We start from the raw sequence: 23,935 nt of genomic DNA, 5'->3' as shown, positions 1-23,935 counted from the left end.
TTTTGATGTTCCTAGATCGCGATCAAGTGTTGAACCGTCTTCGTGCAATGGAATTTTCCAGTGATCCTTTCCCGATCCGAGTTTAAAATTTGATCTTCGTTCGTGCACACGGCCACCAGTGATCCTTTCCCGATCCGAGTTTAAAATTTGATCTTCGTTCGTGCACACGGCCACTAATGGGTGAATTGCTGAACCAAACATAAAGTACTCTTTAATGAAACAACATACTAAATAGTTTTATAAAACTTCAAAGAACAATAACTACTAACAAAATTTAAATAATATTTTAACTTGTCTTTGTTATATTGTGTATTATGGGAGACATATCATTAACGTGAAAATTTCTCTGTTGTTATTATACCACTTTTGATGTACGTAGTACTACAAGCCTTTCCTTTGGAATCGTGGACCGAGGTAGTTCTGTAATACTTAAGTATTACATATAAATTGAGTGATTATAAAACTATTATTGCACAGGGAATATTATAAGTTGTATATTTTTGTTGTATGTAAACATTTTGATTGATATTGACACTATTCAAATCATTAATAGTAATTTGCCTGTTGCCACTGCTGTTGCACGTGTTTTTGTGGTCAGTCATTTTGCAACGAGGTTTACCATAACTCGCCGTATTTCGGCTAATTTGTACATGCAGTGTAATCGAAAAATATTTGCGCTATAATAATATTGGCAGGTAAAAATATTTGAATAAAAAATTTCGTGTTGTGAATTATGGGTACCGTATTTGCATGAAATTCGTGGAGAAAATTGTAGTGTTGAACCATGGCGGTCGAAGAAGTTGAATTATTGTCCTACAATACTAACCCGTACGTGGAGAGAAACGTCCTCACTAACCCTGGAAATTTAACGATTATACTTTATTTTCTTGCATCATAAAAAGAATTCGTGAATTTCAGAAGTAAATATTTCTTTCCTCGGTGTCACTATCCTCACCAGATGGTAAACGTAGACTTTTGTGCAATTTTCACCGGGTCTCGTGAATCGTCACCGTGTCCGAGATTTGCATTAAGACACACAAAAGACAAGCTTTTGTAAGATATTTCTTTTTGTACTGCTTGTTAAAACGTTCGGTACTGTTGCTCTCTAGGGCCTCTCGATGGCGCAGTGGTAGCGTCGTCGCCTTGTAATCAAGGGGTCCCGGGTTCGATACCCGGTGGAAGCACATAGTGGTTCGGATTCCACTTTAAACTGTAGGTCCAGTCCCGATTAGCCTTACTGTGCACAAAGTGGACTTAAAACACCAACTCAAACCAAACTGTTGCTCTCTAAAATAAGAATAATTTAACAGAGGTTATTTGCTCTACTCCTCCGTTGTACTATATGATTTAACTTACAAATCATTGATAATTTGTGATATATAATAGCATAAATATGTAAAAATATGGGTACTGGTTTACTATCCTTCGGACACATTAATTTATTTTTACAGAAGAAACTACTTACCGTAGTAAGTTCTTGTAGCATTGTCAAACATCGGGAAGGTGTTTCATAGCTGAAATTCATGTTGTTCGTTGAAAATTAATTCTCCGACGGAGAATAGCTAGCCCCACGAACCATTGACACATGGATAGGTTAGTTCTGTTAGGTTAGGAAACCTAGTTAAAATTTGGTGTCGTGTTAGTATCAGGATCTAGAAATTGGAAATAATTGCGAACCATTGGCGTGTGGTTAGGTTAGGAAACATAGTTCAAATTTCATCAAAACAACGTTGATACACCTTCAGGAATGTTCGTACGTAAGTACGAATGTCAAAAATTGACGAAACGAAAAAATTAGAGGTGTCCGAAGGATAGTAAATTTTTACCAGTATGTGGGGCTACGTAGGAATTTTTGGGTGGAGTGGGGTGGATACACTACATGCCGAGTAGGGTAGTGAAACTGTGACCGCTATTTACCGAAGGGGAAAAAGAAACGAACAAAACTAACTTCATACGTCGAAAATATAAATTATTTCCGTGAAAAAAAGTGAAATGCCACATTCAGCAATGTTTCTCAATGCAGAATATGTAAGTAGGAATATGGAAATTTACATAAATAGCGAGTTTGAGGCATTTTCCGGATACGGAAAGTTTACCAGGCCTTCTTCCCTAAACATCAGTAAATCAGAAATAAATTTTTATTTAGAAAACATGAATGTTGAAATGGTGCAAAGAAATGAAGGGGGAAGAGGTGTTTGTATAATGTATTGGCTCATAAGTAGACTACGATTGTGAGCAAATCCATTACTTGGTGGTTTACGTGTTTACTCAGTATCCAGGCTATGATCTTGTTTGCTTTGAAATGTCTCAATTTTTCCCATTGTGCATTTGTAACACTAAATTGGTTTTCTTCTCTTTTCAGCTTGCACAAAGCCAAGATGTCAGGGGGCTTAGATATTTTAAGCCTAAAAGAGGATGATGTAACAAAAATGTTAGCTGCCTGTACCCATTTGGGAACAGAAAATGTAGACTTTCAAATGGATCAGTATGTGTACACACGTCGCCCAGATGGTAGGTAGAAATAGCATTTACTGGTACTTGTTTTTTTATTTATTATACGCACTTGAACACAGTGATTCTCAAGAGGGTGTATACATTGAAGCGTAGTGTTGAGTACACTCTAATTGACAGAGTGGAATGCAGTGTGTGACAAAATCTCGTGACAGGTGACTCCATAATGCTTTGAACATTTGGAGAAGTATTTAGTGGTTCACATCGCAGTAATATGATATGTACTGAATAGTTGTCCTTTTTTTTATTTCCATTACATTTGTTGTTGAAATTAAATTTTATTTTTGCCAGACAATCCATTTTGTTCATTTCAAATTTAAATGCATCTATTGTAGAGCCACACAAAGATATTGAACTGTACCCAAAACTGTAACGGTTCCGATTGTTTTATGATTTCTCCTAGCACAAAGACTAATTATCGTAGAATTTTGGAAATCATTGTCACACTAAATTTGAACCTTCCTTAAAGTAATGAGCACTGTTTGGACTCTAAAAAAAAGTTATTTTATAAACAACTTGAAAATTACCTTACGCACTTCTCATGGACAAGATATTCTCAGTCGACAAGCAACAGTAAATATCGTAGAAGCGTGGGAATGAATGTAGAAGTAAATCGGAACCTTAGTAGAATGCATTTAGGGACTTTATTTTATTGCTAAGGGAACCAAACCTAACCTGCCTAACCTAACCACGAAAGCATATGTTTAACAAATTCTTAAGTAATCGCTAAAACTCCACAGTATGTGATAACAGACATACTTTGAAATTGAACCATGTAAAAATTGCATTCGTAGCATGATGAAATCGCAATAAAACAAAAGTAACTTGGGCCCCCAAAACTGTTGTCATTCATGTTATCAGTTTATTATGATCATAAACTTTTCAATATAATTTAGCACATTACATTTTTATTATTTCAAAATAATCTTCTTGAAAATATATTGACAAACTAATTTAGTAAAAGTACTTATACTGTCAGGAACCTTAAAAAAATATCACACGAATGAATGAAATTATGAAAGACTGGGGGGAAAGAAATTTAGTACACTTGCATATTTTTTATATAAGCCAGTGATTTTGTTACATATTTTTGCACACGTATCACATGTTCTAGCTACATAATAATCAGAGCCTTGGTTATGTATTAATTGTAAGTTATAACAATTTTTTATCCATTAGTATTTAGATATTGATACATTTTAATGTATAACCAGATTAAACCAGTAGTTTGATACATTGAACTGAGTGCATTCATACAATATTTGAGATCTTTGCCCAAGATTGGGAAATTTCCCACTTTTAGGTGAAACTCTGGTCACAACATTGTCTGTTTAGTGGACAGACTAAACAGCAATTTCAATATGGCAACATATTCTCATCTACCATACCTGGAGGGTGGATATGGTGATTTATGGTTAAAATATAATTTAGAACAGTTCATTTTGCAGTCTTAACGTTAAGGATAATGGCAGGGAAATCTACCTTGGTGTTTTAAGAGTTATTTTGTAATAGAACCAAGATACATACTTTCTACAGCATCATCATAGTTTGGATTTCTACTTGACAGGTGTGCACATAATAAACCTGCGAAGAACCTGGGAGAAGCTTCTGCTGGCAGCCAGGGCTATCGTGTCAGTCGAACACCCTTCAGAAGTGTTTGTGATTTCATCCAGGCCGTATGGACAGAGAGCTGTTCTGAAGTTTGCTTCCTACACTGGAACCACCCCAATTGCTGGACGATTTACCCCAGGAGCGTTCACTAACCAGATTCAGGTAACAATTTAGTTCGAAGTCTGTGAATCCACTTCAACTCTCTGCCCTAACTTAATTCCACATCATCTGTGTGTGTGCGTGTGTCTTCAATCTACATGTCTCCAATATGGCTGAACATGCTGAATACTGTATTTTCTCATGTACAATGCACGGTTTTGTCCAAAATTTTTGCCCCCCAAAAACTGTTGTGTGTATTATGTCCGGAATAATTTGGACAGCCAACTTGAAACATGCATGTTTTCACTATGTCATTGCATATGACACGTATGTATCAACAGGTGCAAATACAAATTACCAGGTTGCATTTCTTTAGTAATAATATTTTTTTGGTACTAGTTTACTACCACAAAAAGATTTCTTCATTTTTACAGAAGAAACTACTTACGGTAATAAGTTCCTCTAGCATTGTTGAACATCTGGAAGGTGTTTTCTGTTATGTGGGAATGTGTCATAGTGGAAGTTCATTATTTTTGTTGAAAATTAATTCTCCGACTCACAATAGCCATTGGTGCGTACACCTTCGTAAATTATCACACGTCGTGCTTGTGTTTTGTCTATTTTCATTGGGGCTGCAGTGTTTCCTACCATGCCATTCCATTTCCAGGTAGGTTAGGTTAGGCAAGCATAGTTAAAAGTTTGTTCGTAAAATAATGTGCAAAATTTCAATTTGTTAGTATTTTTTTTTTTTTTTTGGTATTTCGAAGGTTGGAAACCTTGAATATTGAATGAAAATTGACAAAAGACAATCATGATGTGCGATGTTGTGTCTTAGTCAAGCAAAAAAACTAAAAGAATGAAGTACTCGTAATGTGAAAAATTGAAACTACTGTCATCAAAAAAACGTGAATACATCTTAACCACTTGATTGACACATTATTTTCCCAAAAAATGGTCCATATTTTACACATTTTTTTATTGTTTGTAATGTACTGATATCGGCAATTAAGAAACAGTAACAAAATTCTATTTTCGTGGTCAAATAAGGTCACAAAACTATTCAAAAAACCTCCATAATTATTAACCTGAGTTAACTCATACATATGTGGAAAGTACTACAAATGTTTGAAAATAGCATATAAACTGTCGGAAATAACAAGTCTTCACATTTTAATGCTGTCCAAGTTTACAGACTATCACACATACTGTCTCACATCAAATGTTACCCACAGTGTGATAAACCCCCATTTTGTTCTTCAAAAATTTTGGAATTTTCAGTTTCCTCCCCCCTCCCTCCATATATATGCCGAATGTGCATAAATTTTATATAGTCCGAATCTATGGTTCATTCAAAGTAAAACGATATATCATTTGTCTCTACAGCAATTAGCATCTGATCTAAAGTCATTTTTTTAAACTCTGCATTTTGCTGAAAATCTCCTTGGGCAGCAAGGGGGTTACATGCGAAAGGGGCTCTGGTGGCTAAAGGTTAATGAATCAACACTGATCAGCTACAAAGAAGAACAGGATTTCTCTCTCACCATTCTCCATACATGTTTATGTGAGTGATATAATCCCCAATCATCCACCTACTATGCAATACATTTGCTTGATAGGTCAGCAAGAGGGGAATATCAAACCAGGCTGGGTGTATTGTGCTTTACAGGATGTGTCTTGTAATGATTCCATCCAGCCGGAATAGCTGAAACAAACTATGCTAGATTGGTTACTATGAGGGGCCAGCGTATTGAAAATTACATCAGATTAGTGCAGGTGTGTGATTTGTTCGGCATGTTACATTTAGGAGTGTTGCGTAATGATGTAAGAGTTACAGAATTTGTACTAAGTGAAATGTTACAACTACGGTATTACCTTAAGAGTATAGAAGGTATAGTGAGAGCGTGTGCAGAGGCCAGCGTAGTCTGCCTTTTACCTACCCGCTGCCCGCTTGCACGCGAGGACAGGTATACCTGCTCGCCTGCCCACGGCAACGAGTCGACTTGCGTCTTTACCCGGGTTCTTGGTCTTCAAGGCGCTCTGCGCTTACAAGGTACCTGGGCATTCAACAAGACCCGGGTGCCTGCAAAACCTGCTGGAAGGAAACCGTCCTCCGGCAGCGTGTCGCTCCAGGTGTTTCATCACCACGTGGACAGCTTCAGCCAGTGTTGCCTACTTACGTAGCTTGTAAATCCTACGAAGTCCTAGGAGGAGCTCTCTCCTCCAAGGAGAATTTATATACTTAGCGATTTCAGTTCAGCGTAAGCAGTTTTTATCTTATTGCTAGGAAATGTACGCAATATTACAGCTTCATTTATCTAAATGAATGATCGAGCAAACAAAAATCTCCTCACTGAAAACTAATTGTTTTTCATTGCATGGTGCCTTAACCAGGCACGCAGTGGCGCAACCAGAGGGGGGCAGGGAGCATTGCTCACAACCTTAGAAGGAAATTTAGTCTAGCCGAGGTGCCAGGGTGTGGGTCTAACATTAAAGTACAAGAAAAAAACAGGCTAGCAGAATTTAAGAATAGCAGGGCTAAAGGGTACTCAAGATGGAATTAATTTTCATATTTTTCTTGCATTTTCCTTCCAGACGGCCAAGCGCACCTGCAGAGGGGGAATGGAGGGGTAATTGCAACCCCTTGATTTCAAATTTTATGAAAGTAGAAATATATTATAAAATATTATACAGTCTCGTCAAGTTCAATGCCGTAGCAAAGGGGTAGCGGGAGTCGGCCCTGGGCGCCGAACGATCTAAGTGAGAAAAGTTTTAAAACAGAGAATGCCATGGCGGCCCTTGATATTATTTGCTATTAATGTTGGTTTGTTACGAGTTGGATGAATTGATTATGTAATGTATTTATATAATATATATGCTTTAATGAAATTTTGAATATGTACACAATTTAGTGTTAGCATATGTATTTCTTATTTTACGTCGCTCCATGTGAAAAGAAAATATTGTAGATGGAAATTTTACATGCTATATGTATGTACATTTGGAATGCATTTATCATGCACTTTCTTTCTTTCAAAAACAGTTTGTGTGCTTGTTTTCCATTATTAGCTAATTTGAAATTGACGTGCTGAAAAAAATATTTCTAATCCTCTGTTTCAACACAAATGCGTGAGAACAGACTTCCACCCCCTTTTTGCATGATTTATGAGGATAATAATGACTTTCATGCTACTTTATTACTATTGTTGTGATTGTTGTTGTTGGCACGTTTATCCAAGTACTTGCCCTCCCCCCCCAAACGAGGGTAACGGCAAAGCCCCTGGCCCCTGGCTGGCTACGGCCCTGGTGTTCGCAGTAGAACAGTGTGTTGTTCGACTCGCGACCTCAGCGTCGAACGTGACATGTTTCAGTCCTGCCCTATATCACTATATATCTATACGTATATTGGTGTTTACGACATGTACTTATGGATCCTGTGCCACGGAAAACCTATTTCAATCTGTGTGTGGGGGGGGGGGGGGAGTAGCAACATTCGTAAATCTCATTTCATTTGGCGATGTGGCTTACGAAGCTTTGAGTTCCCTTTTCTAAGTAGTGAAAATATATTGCAGTTGGCAACACTGCAGACAGGTGTGCGCCCGGTGCAGTTTCTAGTCGAAGCAACTACGTCATGCAGAGGGAGGGACGTGCAGTTGATTGAATCAACGCACTGAGATCTACTAGGTATCTTACGACTGCGGGTACCCGGCGGGTTTTCGATACCTGCCAAGAACGATCTGGGCAGATGGTCAGTTAAGGTCCTCAAGCGAGGGTGTTGCGCAGGTTGCATGGCATTTCAGGAGCGATGTCTCGCGAACGGGTCTGCTCCAGGTCTTGTGCAGGCCTCTATGCGTGTGTGACGTCAGCTGAAACCAAAATAGCTTGCGGCAGCTGCCATGTTGGGATGTGCCACCTGTTGAGTCTATTTGTTAACATTCAGCGAGAGGGAATTTTGTCGGGAAAATTAAGACTGCTTGTTATGTTTATTTATGTTTAAATCGTCAGAAACAATAGCATGAAGTTCTTAGTAACTAGTTTTGACGAAAAAAATTAGATTAGACCTTTTTATGTACTGGGGTGTGTTCATTTACCAAATGTGTAAAGCTATATATAAAGAAAGGGTATAATGAAATAATAATAGAATTGAAATAGGAGTTGCATTATAACTCATACACTTGTAAATGCATCACAAAACATTATTATATAAAAATATGAGCTATGTACAAAGGTTTAACACAATTTACACCGAGATTATAGGTAGATTTCGGACCAAAACATCAGGCGATACTCGATAGGTGAGAAAAGACAGGAGCCCATTCGTTCAATGGAAGGATTCAGACCGAAGTGATAAGTGTCTCTTGGCAACCAACTCTCAGAAATGAATGCAATTTTTTTAAATCGACACGACAAACTTCACGTATGTCACTCAGACTGGGTCCTTTTCCCATACATAGTGTTGCTTCAGTGTGTTGTTCATGCATCTGCGGTGAATATTTTGCTGCGGTGAAAATTCACACTGAAGCTACAGGCGGCACGTGTCTGTTGGGCATGAGCCAATCAACAGCAAATGTTTCACACCCTAGCGACATGACAGGCTGCACCATCAGAAATAAATTAGACCTACCAAACCAAAGCGACATGCCAAGCTGCACGTGTTGCTCGGACTGGGCCGTTTTCTTAATAAAGTCCATCGTGTTGCCTCGGTTTGTTGGTGGCGCATCAGACTGAATTGACTTGTTTCGCTTGTGGCCTCAAATAATGGATTATTACAGATCTAATGTACAGTACATGTAACTCGTGTCGCGTCAGAACGAGCAAGCCAGCGTTCACACCACAGATTGTTTACACCTACCTTAGCGGCAAGACAGACCACAAAAGGGTGCATTGGTGAAATCCTCAAGCAACACATCATGTCGCTTTGGTATGAATTCTCCTTTAGACTGAAGGGGCCCTTGTCGCTTGCCACTTTAGACTGAAGGGGCCCTTGTCTCTTGCCACTCCAGTGTGAATTCTCAGGTGCTCGCACGACACATGCTGCTTGAGAACGAGCCAGTCAACAGCAACGTTTCACACCATAGAGGCGTGACAGGTCGCACTAGCCTGCCTTAAATTTGTAAAATCCTTAAGCTACACATGCTGCATGTTACATTTTGGTGTAAAATCTCCTTAAAAGCAAGCATTCACCGCTCATGCGCTAAAAAGAGACAGAGGCGACATGATAAACGCTATTGAGAAAACTGACCAGTCTGAGTGACACATGCAGCTTGCCGTGTCGCTTCAATTCGAAAAGTTGCATTGATTTCTGAGGATTTGCTTCCAAGCTGCACGTGTTGCTGGTCGCTTCGGTCTGAATAGAGAGATTTCATACCGAAACAACAAGCGATACGTGCCGCTTTGAGGGTTTTACCAAAAAGGCTTATGCGGCTTGTCTTGCTGCTAAGGCAGGTGTAAACGTTGTCTTGCTCGTTCCGACACGACATGAGTCGCATGTACATTAGATCTGAAAACTCCACTATTTGAGACCACAAGTGACACAGGCTCCTTCAGTCTGAAGCTATGAACAGTGTATGAGCCACCAACACACTGAGGCGACACGATGGATGGTATTAAGAAAACGTCCCAGTCCAACTGACACGTTCAGCTTGGCATGTCGCTTCTGTTCGGAAGGTCTCATTTATTTCTGATGGTTGGTTTCCAAGTGACACATCTCTCTTTTTGCGTGTCTGAATTCTCTCTTTGTTCAGTCAATGAATTTACATTCCAGAAAGTTCTCAACACTTATAAACATTTGCAATAGTTATCTTTATGAAACATGCAAACTATTTTCTCAATTCCGATGTGTCACAATTTTGAATTAATAAATTTATATATACCTTTCATATCACAACAGAAATGCGTGTATAATAAACGTAAATGTGTTGTAAGCATGTTTATCTGGGGACCTCTAAATTCCTTCTTTTTAAAAACATTTCTTGCAACTTCTATTGTTGCATCCAAAAGCTGCGTACAGAGTCATAGCTTCTTATTTATTATCTATTCGCAGTGTCACTGAAATGTACAGATAGTATGCACTATAAACTAACATGGCTAAAGGTTAATGAATCAACACTGATCAGCTACAAAGAAGAACAGGATTTCTCTCTCACCATTCTCCATACATGTTTATGTGAGTGATATAATCCCCAATCATCCACCTACTATGCAATACATTTGCTTGATAGGTCAGCAAGAGGGGAATATCAAACCCCGCTGGGTGTATTGTGCTTTACAGGATGTGTCTTGTAATGATTCCATCCAGCCGGAATAGCTGAAACAAACTATGCTAGATTGGTTACTATGAGGGGCCAGCGTATTGAAAATTACATCAGATTAGTGCAGGTGTGTGATTTGTTCGGCATGTTACATTTAGGAGTGTTGCGTAATGATGTAAAAGTTACAGAATTTGTACTAAGTAAAATGCTACAACTACTGTATTACCAAGGTTAGTTAGTTTGATTGCACAATTCTAGATGGATGAAAGTACACTTGTGCGTGATGGTTGATACAACCCAAAAGTGTCCATCACTGTACTTACAACCTTAGTGACAATGAAGTTCGACCAGTCACAAATATAGGAGTGCGTTGTGAAAGAAGGAGAACACATGCATATGCTGAAGATATTTTATTCAGCAGGCTACATGGAACGCAGCAATGTATGGTGTCCACACAAAATAAAACATTTTCGTCCATCTACACGTGACATTGAAGTTCGACCACTGTTAGAGGGGATCCTGTTTACCATGGTGTGACGCCGCCCTGTCGGCGAATAACTGTGGCAATGCGTCGGGGCATGCTGCGGACGAGTCGTTCAAGGTATTCCACATCGATGTGGTGCCATTCCTCCTGCAGGCAGGCGATAAGAGCAGCCACTGTCGTGGGTCCCCTCTGTTGCGCACGTCGCTTAAGAACACGCCACACATTCTCAATGGGCGAGAGGTCGGGACTCGATGGTGGCCATGGCAGAGTTCGGACGTGATGGCGAGTCAACCATTCTCTTGTCAGCCGCTCTGTATGAGGCCTGGCATTGTCGTGTTGAAAGATGAGACGCCGCCTGTGGAACATGTGCCTTCGCACTGTGGGAAGATGCCGCTCCAGTAGGCGTGTGCATTCACAATGCCCTCACAGACGTGTAGTGGGCCAACCCCAGATGCAGTCATGCATCCCCATACCATCACTGACACAGGTTTCTGTACCCGACGTGCATAACATTTTGATTCATTCTGTTCCTCCTTCCGACAAATGACTGTTTTCCGTATTTTCCCGTACACAACATTGAAAATGGATTCGTCCGTCCACAAAACCCTGTTCCACTGCCGAAATGTCCATCCCCGGTACATTCGTGCCCACCGTAGTCGATTGCCTTTGTTCAACATGGAAAGGAAGGGTTTACGTTTCGCCTGGTACACTCGGTAACCGCATCGCTGTAGGTAACGGCGAATGGTTCTGGTTGACACTTCAATATCGTTCTCGAGTCCACAGTCGTAATTCGGCCACAGAAACATAATTGTTGGTCTGGATATAGCGCCTAAATATCCGTAGGTCACGCACGCTCAGCTGGCGTTTTCGACCGGGGGCCTTACCTGGCTCTGTAGTACCCGTATTTTGGTGGTGTTTGATGATGCAGTGGACGGTTGACTTGGGTAAGTTCAGTTGGCACCCTATTTCCCGTTCACTGAGTCCATCCCGTTGCAACTCCACCACTCTTCTCCTCACGGTGTTGTCAATAGGTTTGCCCCTGGTCATGGTGATGATGCACTGTGGTTCCTCGGTGCACAGCATGCGCTTATATACGGCGGACTCCCTTATCTTGTCCGTGACGTCATGCTTCCGTCGAATGCACCACTATCGGATATTTTCCATATGGGTCTGGTGCCTGGTCGAAGTTCAATGTCACGCGTATAGTTCCCTGTTTTCGTTCTTTACGTGACCTTGGGTGCAACATGCTGGGATCACGATTCTTGCCTGCTCACACACCTCCTCTTACACACATGCGTCACTTCTGCGGGTCACCCATTCCACCGCCTATGCCTCTGTGCATTTAATCACATATTCCTTTCTGGTCGAACTTCATTGTCACCAAGGTTGTATATTTTCTTATCTGAAGAGGAAGAATCACAATTTCCGAAACAGGAATGTTATTGCCAGTAACGTCTTTGCACTGTGCAGGTTATTCAATCCTAATTTCAAGGGGTGTGGGGATGGGGTGCGGTTTACTGGAGCTCAATGGTAAATCAGATTTTTTTTTCTTTCAAAGAAAGATGTGTCATATTTGGGCTTTGGTGCAAATCTGCCTCGGTACACGTGATTATTTAGTTTACCTGGTTCTGTTTGGTAACTTTGCTGCAGGAGAAAGTTGATGCATTTAGTGGGAGCCTAGGAGGGGGGGGGGGTGTGCAAAGGAGGAAGTTAGTGCAGATGTTCATACTAAAGACTGGGCTTGTGGAGAACTGAAGCATTGAAGGCAGGATATTGTATAAACAAAGTGCATGCATTTCTGTGTGCATTGCACCGTGCTTGGATCAGCATATCTTCCCTTTTCTGATTCTGCAAGTGCATGATGGGAGAAATTGTATTCATAAACTGTTTATGGCCATTGAATCTTAATACAAATAGAAGATAGAAAAATGATTTGAGAGTTGGTGGCTTGGCAGAAGAATTGAAAAGTGAGTTTTTAATCACACATTTGTGTATGGGTTTGTTAATAAGTTACTTTCATTCCAATAATATCTGAATGGACATGCTAATCAAATGACTTACCTTAGAATGAAGTGACTACTGTGGAATCTCGATTTTTTTTAGGGGGCTGAGCTGGAAAAGAAACTTAAAATGCAGGAAAATGTTATAACATTTTGCTATGTTGGGACCATAAAGATTTAATGTATAATGTGGGAAAATGTAAAAATGAGGGTTCTACTGTATATCTTTTTTGATCTGGGAGGAGAGGATATGCTGTAGTTGTGTTAATAACATTAAGTGATATAGTCCCCAATCATCCACCTACTATGCAATGCATTTGCTTGATAGGTCAGCATGAGGGGAATATCAAATCCTGCCGGTATACTGTTCTTTGCAGGATATGTCTTGTAATGATTGCAACCAGCAGGAATAATAGTAATTATGGGACAGAAGGTACGGCTGAAATGTACTCTTTAAGACATCATGTTATTTAAGGTCCTCAACGGTTGCAGCACTATTTATTGAACTGCAAGGTGAGTTTTGTCACATTACAGATGGTGGGTTTGCCAAACATTTGTGCTTGTGTGAACAGTGATTTCTTTGCTTTGGAAGCGAAAATCTATAGAAATTCCTCAATCAATCAAAGAAGAAAAAGCCACCTTCAATATGAGATTTACTGTATCTCTTTAATAATGTACAACTGTAATATTAACTGTTGTAATAGTGTGCTGCAATTATTGACCAATCCCTTTACAGGCTGCATTTCGTGAACCTAGATTGTTGGTTGTAACAGATCCTGCCACAGACCACCAGCCTGTCACTGAAGCTTCATATGTGAACATTCCTGTGATAGCATTTTGTAACACAGATTCCCCACTTCGATATGTGGACATTGCAATCCCATGCAATAACAAGGTTAGTATATGCTTCTTTAAAATACCACAGTAGAACGTCAATTATCCGCTCACTAAAGAAACAAAGATTCAGTTTTGAATACATTTAAGCAATTTCTTCAATTTTACATTGGATCTAGATGTGTTTTAGTTTTTTAACACAGTACAGGTACAGTACTGTAATTTAGGCATGTGCTGTGCGTATATTACGAGTGTTTTCTCATTTTCTCCTGTCTTTTGTTTTCTTGTACTGTATACATATGTAGTACTGGGTACTGTATGTATAAAATAAACCTGTACTGTACGTGCTTTTCTTTGTTAAATAAACACATGTTTGATTATCCTCATAACCTTCGGTCCCACTTAATGTGGATAAACGATGTTGTACTGTATTTCAGTCCACTTACAAATGAAACTTTTATGTTAGGTTGCTAGGAATTGCAGATTTTTTTTTTTTAGTTAATTGTAAAATTATTTAAACCAAGTTCAGCTTTGGTAGTAAACCTTAAAATGTATTTAAACTTGTTTGCAAATCATAGCATATGGTAGGGCGAAATGGCCCAGGTTTTGAACCCAATATTTATAAAAGAAAAGGTTGTAACGATTTACATAAAAGTCAAAGTAATTCTTCACATTTTTATTTGTAATGTCCTCCTCCGTAGCCGAGCGGGTTAAGGCGTTCACTCGTCTTGAGATCGTTCGCTGCGGGACGGCGTAGGTTCGAATCCGGCTCTGGTCGGAATTTATTCGGCCTACGTATAGGGCCGGTGGCAACCCACCATCGTGAGGAAATTGGGGAGCTCCGAATGAGTGAGCGGTAATCCAGTCGAGAAGACCTACAACGGCTGGGGATACGTCTGGCTGACCCCCGACTATTCCAATACTGGTTGAAGATCTCCACGCTATAATAGGTGACGGAGGAACAGTGTGGGAGGGAGACCAGCAGTGGGTAGGTAAGCCAAGGCCCTCACGGGCTGTAGCGCTGCGGGTTATTATTATTTATTTGTAATTATTTAGTTGTGATTGCTTCACCTGTGCGTGGCAACTAACAGCATTTCCTTTCCCCAGGCTCCACACTCAATTGGCCTCATGTGGTGGCTGCTGTCTCGTGAGGTTCTTCGCTTGAGGGGGTCCATTGGACGAGAGACAAGATGGGATGTTGTTCCAGATCTGTTCTTCTACAGAGATCCAGAGGAAGTGAGTAGCATTTTGTCATGTACACATGTTGCGGTGCGGCAGTGTAGTCGGTAGGGTGTCAGACTGCCATGCGGGAGACCTTGGTTTGATTCCCAGGGTCGGTGATGTAGGGTCAGAATTTTTCTGGCATGTTCACGCATGAAGCAGCTCTGGGGCTCATCTAGCTTCAAATGAATGGGTATCTGGGAGAGGGGTAAAGGTGGCTGGAGCATGGTGCTGGTCACAACACCTCCAAAATTGCCGAGATGAATGTGTGAGGCCCTAGCCCCACATCCCCTAAATGTGCCTTCATGACATAGTGCTACATGTACAGTGAACTTTACCTTTTTACTTCACACATGTTGCCAGATACTAATTGAAACAAGTGGTTGAACAAATTAAGGGTTGACTTTTGATCTTGCCACCGAATTTCTCTGGTTTTCTTCCTCACAATTAGCCAAAAGTGCCAGAAGACCTTGTAAAACAGAAAAAAAATACTAATTGTAACAAAAGATTAGTTCTGACTTCATGAATGAGGTTTTCACCCAAGAGAATATTCAAATATCATTGCAGGCTAGCAAGGCTCTGGTGACAGCAAATGCAGGAAGTATGAACACCCACCATATTTATTGCCTCTTCTTTCCATTATGTTGAATAAATATTGTTGCCATGCTATATATCTAGAGAAATGTATGTTTTTGACAAACATGAAATGTGAAATAACACAATGTAATGCTTATTTTCCATGTTTCTGTAAGGTGCGATGTGGATTTTTCCTACCATGCTTTGTCATGAAATGAAGTTCAAAATAAGCTCTTAAACACAAAATTTAGAGTTCATTTGCTGATGTGATACTGCCTGAAGTATCCTGTAAGTTATGCAATACATGGATAATTTATTACTTTTGCTGTAAATATTTTTCAAGCAAAAATGGACTCATTTACACAGGAATAATCTTAATACTCTGATAACCACATAAATGTACTATTAGAAGGGAAATGTTTATTTTGTGTAAAGTTTTTGAATCAAATGTAGGATTTCATTAACCACTTAACACCAAAATGTCATTTCATATACTGCTTTTGATCCCAAAATATGCCCACATTTTGTACCAAAATCTTGATCTTTTATTCACCATAAATATGTCCCCCATATATCACTGACACCATAAAAGTAATTGTCGTGATATGTGTACACAACATATGAGAGGTTAAGTGCACAAGTTGTATAACTCCATTTCCACGAAAAGTTGAGTTACACCACATGTGCTCTGAACCACTCGTGTGGCTTAAGGCTCAGCTGGACCTTTGGCATTCGAATGGGTGATTTTTTTCAAAATTTGCTCTCCATTCGAAAAACCTCTTGATATTTCAAAATATGAAAAATTACATACGCTTAGAATTCCTCCTAGAGCATTGACGTGAATTTTCATGGGTTTTTTTCACTATTATCTAGATATTATCAATAGTTTAATAGACTTACGTAATCGCGAAACTATTGAGCTAACTACACGAAAATTCACGTCAAATGCTCTAGAAGGAATTCTAAGGAGATGTAATTATTCAGATTTGGAATGTCACAGCGGTTTTTCGAATGGAGAGGAAAATTTGAAAAAAATTGCCCATTCGAATGCCAATGGTCCAGCCGAGCCTTAACAGGAATAACAACATGCTTCAAAATCTTATACTGTGATTATTTATAGTGTTGTAATTGTAGTTTTGAAAATTTATAAAAATGTATACACAATAAATAACTTCTTGACGCATCAGACTACATTGCCTTAACAATGTTTGTGAAGTACGAGTCATATTTTGATTCATTTGCTTCACATGTGTGTGTGTGCGTACAGGACTTTATAACAATAATTTACATTGAATGTATAAGGTAAGTACAGCATGTTTTGCTTGGAGGGATCGAGTAATAATTCTCACCGTTGAAGAGAGGAGGAAGATATTATGATTTTTATTTTACAAGACCCAGAAACTCGTCAATGTTTAATGCGCGAACTAGCCTGGCACTATTCAGTAGAACAACAGACATGCGACTGTAAGAATGTGGACCGTTTAGATGTCTACAGGGTGACTCAAGGTGCATACATTGAGTTTTGAGTTGCATTGGCCAGTTTCCTAAACTCTGAGAGTTTCTACTTCAAGGTGTGTTAATAAACCATTATTTCACTTCAAATTATCAATTATTTCTCGATCCCTCTAAGCGGAACTCACTGTAGGGTAGTTAAAATTCATCACGTTTGCACCAAGGTAAAGCTTGTGCATTTTGTCTTGTTAAAGAGTAGTTACCCAGTAGTGATTTGTTCTTACTATCTTCCTTACTTTCAGGCTGAAAAGGAGGAGCAGGCTACCAAGGAAGTTGTGCCTGCCCCTGCCACCTTGAAGACAACCGAGTCTGAGTTTACCACCCAGGCAGAACCTTGGGGACAGGAGATCGTTGGAACGACCGAACCGGCGGCTGTACATAGCTGGGCAGAGGAAGTGCCTGCACCGATACCAGCACCAACCCCAATGCCCTTTACTTCAGATGACTGGGCTAATCAGGTAGGCTGATTTCTTCATGCATAATTAATTTTTTTACGTAAATACGAAATAACATGCTCTGTTGTTCATTTTTCATGTTTTTGAAATGTGTGAGGTATAATTTCCAACCATATTTTGTTATGAAAATAAAGTATACAGTTTATTTACAGACATCATTTTTCTGAAGTCTGAATTATCCTTTGGTTATACAAAATCGTGGATAGTTGATTCCTTCTGCTGTTAAAAATTTGAGGGACAAAAATTGACTCCTTTACAGGAATGAACTTGATACTCTGACTACATAACTACATAAATGGGCTCTTTAGAAAGGAAATGTTTATTTTGTGTAATAAGTACAGTCAACTCTCGATTCAACGACCTTTCACAGTTCCCGGGAAAAGGGTCGTTAATTCGAAGGGGTCGTTATTGGAATTTGCACCAATTTTCAGCTTAAAGGGAGCTGAAACGGACAGAAAGATGCCTAGGAGATGGTAACACCATTTATCCTGGTAGTTATACAACCTGTTATGCACAGGATGCGTGTTGTGAGAAGGAAAATAGAACATGAAAAAGTTTTCACAAACAAGAATTTATAATAATGTTACTTTGTTTCAATTGTGCACAGTCGTTGCTTTTCCAGTAAATTCTTACAATTCTAGTTCCTGAGAAACCCGTCTGCACTGAGACCAATGGAAAGGAAAACAATCTCTCGCTTATTGCAAGCGAAACTCGAAGAATCTTGACACCAGTCAGACTGGTGCCAGCAAAAGTCGGGAGATAATCGGGCAGAATGAATGTTGGATTTTATACAGGTTCACTGGAGCATTGTCTGTTACAAAATTAACTGGTAAGATTAGATCTCTCGGGAGAAACAACACAGGTTGTCTCTAGGTACCAGACAAAAAAAATAAAGGCAGGGCTGTAATTTTCGTTCTGGTTCGGCTGTGTAAAATACATTGTAAAAAAAGTCACTTTTCTTTGCTTCAACCAACTTCATTCTCCCTCCTTCCCCATTCAAGGGAGCAGTCCAAACTCCTTCCTTGACTTGCATTGTAATCCAGCGTGAGAAAGGAAACGCGCAACTTGCGATCTGTGTTCACCCAATGCGTATTCTAGGACACGTCATTAAACAGCGTTAAACAGCGTGGCAGTCGATAATCATTCGGGTTTGGAATTGAATTTCACTTTAAACTGTATATTTAGTCCCGATTAGCCCATCAGCATAAAATGAACTGAAAACAAGCTTTATGAAATTGCGCATTTTCACATGTCAAAATGGTAGATCGTTATTTACTCTCATGTTAATCGACGATTGAATGTTGGATTTAGGAGTATTCTCGATGTCAAACACCCACCCCTCCAAACGTTTTCCCCTTGAATAATGTCTTTTTAATCGGTCTCAGTTATACATTGAACTCTTTTTTTTTCCCTCCACATGAATGGTTCTGAAAAAAAAAAGCGGATGCAAATTCGCTGTTATCGGCAAGGGACAGCTTTGCAGATGCTAGACAAAACACTGGCGCCAGCTGCATCGTAAAAGAGACCGGCTGGAAGTTCGAGCAACAGGTGGCGGAAGAGAATAATCCCAGCATTTTACAGATAACGCAACTGTCAAAGACGGAACTTTTAACAGCAGTGTAAGGAAGAAAGAAATGACCCTTGCTTTACGTTTTACCATGCAACAGACAATAATAGGGGCAATATTTCCTATGCAGACAACAGCATTAAAAAAAAAAAAAAAAAAAAAAAAAAAAAAAAAAAAAAAAAAAAAAAATCTGCAATTATCAACATTGCCGTGCACACCAGTGGCGGAGAATGAGCTGGGGAAAGGGAGTTGGGTCACGTTCTTTTATTACTTGTTCTATGTTTTTTTTTTTTTTTCAAGAATATATCCAGAACTGGTTGCCCCATTTTAGACGTCAAAGGAAAGGAAGAGGGGTGGGTCATTTTCCACCCTCGCCTGTAATCAGCCCGCATCAGCAAGAAAATCGGGGCTGAAACAATCTGCATCCCCCCCCCCCCCCCCACGTTTGCTGACATGAAAAGTGGGAGAAGTCAGTCAGCCAACGGAACACTTTTTTGGCAGATATTACGACATCGACACAATTAGGAAAACGTATGAAGTGGGATTATGATGCACGTAAGATCGAAGTAAACTTTTATGGAAACCTGGATGACAATGCATTAAGCGGCTTGATCTTTAGTTCACCAATGTGGTTTTGATTATCTAAAAGTTTCGCTTTTTTGTGAAGTGTTGCAGGGAACAAAGAACACTTTTTGAATGAAAGCTGTTACCGGAAGTTGTCGTCTACAAGGCCGAGAGTTGCTCACTCACGGGAACCTGCTGAACTCTAGGTCAGAGCTGGACAGATGGGCCAGACTTCCAGGCGCCAATCATCTGTATTTTCGAACATTCCTGCGATCTTATCTCTCAAGGTGGTGTATTTATCGATGAAAGAGCTTGACCTGCCATACACATTGGCAAAGTCTGCAAGTCCAGCAGTCATTTCAGGCTGCTCCTCCCCCCCTCCTCCGCGAGTTTTAAGCAGCTCTTAGGACAAGGAAACAAGTCAAGTCGATTTAAAATAACATCCAAGCACATTCGATTTTCTTTTCTCGCGTATCCAAGAGCAAGCCTGGCGCGTTGGGTAGCGTCCGTCGGGTGCGGTGTAACATTGGTGCGCTTGAGGGAGCGGAGGGCAGAGGTCAAGTGCTATTGGATATCACTCAAGCATGGTGTGGTGGTGTCTATTTTTAGTTCAGACCTAATTATGAGCGGTAGAGCGCTCAAGGGAATGAGTGGAGGAAAAAACAACGCATTTTTCGGCCGGTTTCCTTCAATTTTTCAACTTTTTTTTCCAAATTTTTCTAATTTTTTCTAAATTTTTCACGGTTACCGCGAAAAGGGTCGTTACTTCGAGAGGGTCGTTATACCCGGGGTCGTAGAATCGAGAGTTGACTGTATTGTTTTTTAAATCAAATTTAGGATTATATTCACCATTGTAACACCGAAATGCCATTCTGTATAGCACTTTTGATCTCGAATATGCTCATAAATATAATATGTTCCTAGCTATCACAATTAAAAAAGCTTCCATTATACATTGGTTTGTGTGGCTACCTATGCACTTCATAGTTTATTGATCCATAATCTGAATTAGCATTTCCAGTATGTATACAGGAAGATTTTTTAAATTCTCTGTTATTTGTACACATTCAAGGAGCCTGTAATATTCTTGCATACATGAGTTTTGCAATTTAATATATGCGTTACGATTTCTATCATTACATGTGTTGCACATGTGAGTATAAATGAGGCTTCCACCTCAGTAGCAGTACGTTAGGTGGTCATCTTATGGTCTTATATCATTTTCTGGGTTTGAGTCATTTCCTGGGAAGTGTCCCCTCATCAATTTAAATCTAATAACCGTTCATTCACACCATTGTGATAACCAGAAGTTGCAGAAACTGGTGTAAAATAAGACTACAATACCATACAATACAAAAAATAGGATAGATTAATATTAAAATGGAAATTTGCTCTTTTTTTGTTGGAAGGTGGAGGGTATACATTCATTTCTTCTAGCATAATGTTTTCTGCTGCTAATTTGAAGTTACCTTCTATCAGGCTGTGAAGAGATTAACCTTTAGGAGCTCAAGGCCATTTTCACAGGTAACCCCCTTGGTGCCGGAGCATGTAAGATACAGAAAAATATTTGCATCATTATCTTATGTAAGGCGAGTTGTACCTCCGAAACGAAAGGCCTGCGTGCCACTGTCTCAAGCTTCGGATTTCATCGAAATGCAGGGTTACATTGAAATGACTATAGCTCAGAGGCTATTTTTAGACAATGCAGGGTAACCTTTGTAGCCACTTGAGAAACACTTCTGCTCAAGAACAAAGGCTTTTCTTCAGCGCACCTCGAACTTCCATTCTTACAATGCAGTTTCAACAACCCCTCTTCCCCCACCTCCCACTCCTGCCCGTACGGAAAACATTTGTTTTGACCTCAGGTATGGATAAATAAACTTCCTTCGAATGCAGTTTCCAGGGGTGAGGGAAAAGCATTGCTTTAGAACAACAAAGCCGGCCTTCCTTTGTTGGCAAAATTTTTCCCTTGAAAAAAAAAAAAAGAAGTCTCCTTTTTCCCGCCATTTTCATGAAGAAAAAAAAGTCCAACAATCATTTCTGTTAAATACATGTGTCAACAACAATATGAAAAAAGAAAATCGGAATTCTAGCCAAAAATAGCGAAGTTGTAACGTAAAAACCATCGTCTCGATCGAGATGATAGGGTACCCGAGGGTTACCTAAAAAGCATCTCGATCAAGACGATTGGGCACCTAAAGGTTAAGATGGAGTCTTCGTCCTGAATATGTGTTAGGAAGCAGGGAAACAAATGACCAGAGAATATAAATTTGAATTTCAATGCGGTTCCTCCAATTAGATAATTCCCTTTTTATGTTATGGATGAACCGATACCACTTTCAACCAATACTTTTATAGAGATTTTCACCTATGATATCAACTTGAACATTGTAAGCATTCAAGTTGCTCAAGGTATTGCTTAATATTAATATGTAAGCATTCCACTGCAATTTTATGCATCAATGTACCAGTTTTGGTTTGAAAACATTCAAAGAATTATTGTGAAATGTCAAGTCTATTCCAGAAGTTATCAAACTTTCTCGTTTCGTGGCACCCAAGTCAGAATGTAGGCCTATCTAACACTTGGAACGCTCAGTTAGTTGTTTGCCTGAAGTTAAAAAATTAACACATTTCAAATTCAGAAACATTTTATTCATAAAATGTTTTAAATAAGCACATTTTTGGAACAATCATGTCATTGACCAACAAGTGAGTGTCATTTCAATGAAAATATAGAAATATATAGTGGCACCCCTGTAAGACAGCCATTGTGCATACTTTGGAAACCACTGGTCTATTGGTTAGGGCGTCTCATTGTCACATGGGAGATCCAGGCTCATTGCCCAGGTTGGGTTATCTAACGTCGGAATTTTTCCTGCCTTGTTCCAGAGTAAAGTGACTCTGGAGCTCAACCAGCCTCAAATCAAGGGGGGTTGTAGTTAAAGGTGGCTGGATCATGTTGCTGATCACACCTCCAAAGTGGCAGATATCGAGAATATGTGGGGCCCTATCCCTCCCTTAAATGTGTCTTTATGGCACCGTGCTATATGCACGGGGAAATTTACCTTACCTTTACCGTTCAGTAGGGATAGGCATATCGGTAAAATTACCGATTATTTTACTGATCCGATATATTGATAAATATCTGATAGTTTAGTGCAAGATTCTGCCATTTTGTTGTAATTTTTATGGATAATCTCCATGCCCTACTTTTTAAAAAAGTAAATGTCTAAATATGCAATTTCTCTTGCACTGCAGTCACTTTGAAAATTTCATATCGTCCCATCCCTACTGTGCAGTGTTAAAATAGCCATCATTTAATAAGAAGATAAGCCATTTTTCACACAATATTAGTGAAACATACATGGAAACTTGAAATTTTGCATAACTTGCAATATAATCAAAACTCCATAGCAGTGTTGCACAGCAGTTTTTGCAGACTGAAATGCCAAAATGTTGGATACTTTCAAATACGAACACCACTGGTATCAACCAATACCGATGCATCGGTTTCGGCTCAACCTTAGTTAAAACATTACAAAATGGTAAGGAAATTGGTTCCAAAATGCCTGGAAAAGTCAAGGATTTTTTTTTTTTTGCTGAATTGGGAACCCTGATAGAACATACATGCGATTAGATACCAACTTGCTCATTTTTTCATGAAAGAATAGATGTGGAGGCATTGCTCTCTATAGATTCTGGTTTCATTGCAGGTTGGGGATGACTGGGGAGCCGCAGCAACAACAACTACTACGCCTGCCCCCGCCCCTGCCCCTGCTGCTACTCAGCCTGCAGGAACTGACTGGGGTGGTTCCAACAGCTGGAATTAAGAGGAAAGATCCTCAAAAAAAAAAACTTGTATGGAAAAACTGTTAATAAAGGATTGAGGAAATAACATGTCTGTCTTTTAGTTAGAATGTACATGCAGAGGCAAGGTATGATTAGCTTAAGAAACCATGTTCGGATGTGTTTTTGAAATTGTTTAAAACTTGGGTAAAGTAAAAAAATAAAGTTTTTCAGTATTTCTTTAATGCAAGTAAAACTAGATGGTAAAGCATCTACAGCATATCAACTATCAAAATGCATTTTTCAATTTCACTAAAATGCAGTATCATTTTGGTACTCCCAAGCCCAAGATATCGAACAATGATCTTATCTGTCTAGTGTTTGTAGTTATTAGTAGGGATGGACAATATTGGAAATTTGATATTGTCACAGGTGATACGATATTTTTTCTGTATCGTGACATCGAG

General features: G+C 39.5%; 1 protein-coding gene across 2 annotated transcripts; it reads left to right on the top strand.

The window, feature by feature from the left end:
- The first annotated feature begins 313 nt into the window (after window positions 1-313).
- On the top strand, window positions 314-23,579 carry sta (stubarista 40S ribosomal protein SA). 2 transcript variants are annotated; one of them, XM_083110847.1, is made up of 7 exons: window positions 314-414; window positions 2,363-2,511; window positions 4,079-4,284; window positions 13,690-13,848; window positions 14,895-15,023; window positions 17,339-17,554; window positions 23,396-23,579. In XM_083110847.1, exons 2-7 carry the CDS (start codon window positions 2,379-2,381, stop codon window positions 23,510-23,512), a joined length of 960 nt encoding a protein of 319 aa, XP_082966973.1. In that variant the 5' UTR covers window positions 314-414; window positions 2,363-2,378; the 3' UTR covers window positions 23,513-23,579. The 2 variants fall into 2 exon arrangements, with proteins under 2 accessions (XP_082966973.1, XP_082966972.1); XM_083110846.1 differs by lacking the exon at window positions 314-414 and adding an exon at window positions 673-695.
- The last annotated feature ends 356 nt before the right edge of the window (window positions 23,580-23,935 follow it).

Source organism: Lepisma saccharinum, chromosome 24, assembly GCF_977018435.1.
Source record: "Lepisma saccharinum chromosome 24, izLepSacc3.1, whole genome shotgun sequence".
In the NCBI taxonomy this organism is placed as follows: Eukaryota; Metazoa; Arthropoda; class Insecta; order Zygentoma; family Lepismatidae; genus Lepisma; species Lepisma saccharinum.
This window is presented reverse-complemented; position numbering and strand designations above follow the sequence as displayed.

What these genes read in the sequence shown, in the direction of transcription:
- sta (XM_083110847.1), top strand. Translation starts at nt 2,379, where the DNA reads ATGTCAGGGGGCTTAGATATTTTAAGCCTAAAAGAGGATGATGTAACA. An exon ending in TCTACAGAGATCCAGAGGAA is followed by an intron (nt 15,024 to 17,338) that starts GTGAGTAGCATT and finishes CCTTACTTTCAG; the next exon opens with GCTGAAAAGGAGGAGCAGGC. An exon ending in CAGATGACTGGGCTAATCAG is followed by an intron (nt 17,555 to 23,395) that starts GTAGGCTGATTT and finishes GTTTCATTGCAG; the next exon opens with GTTGGGGATGACTGGGGAGC.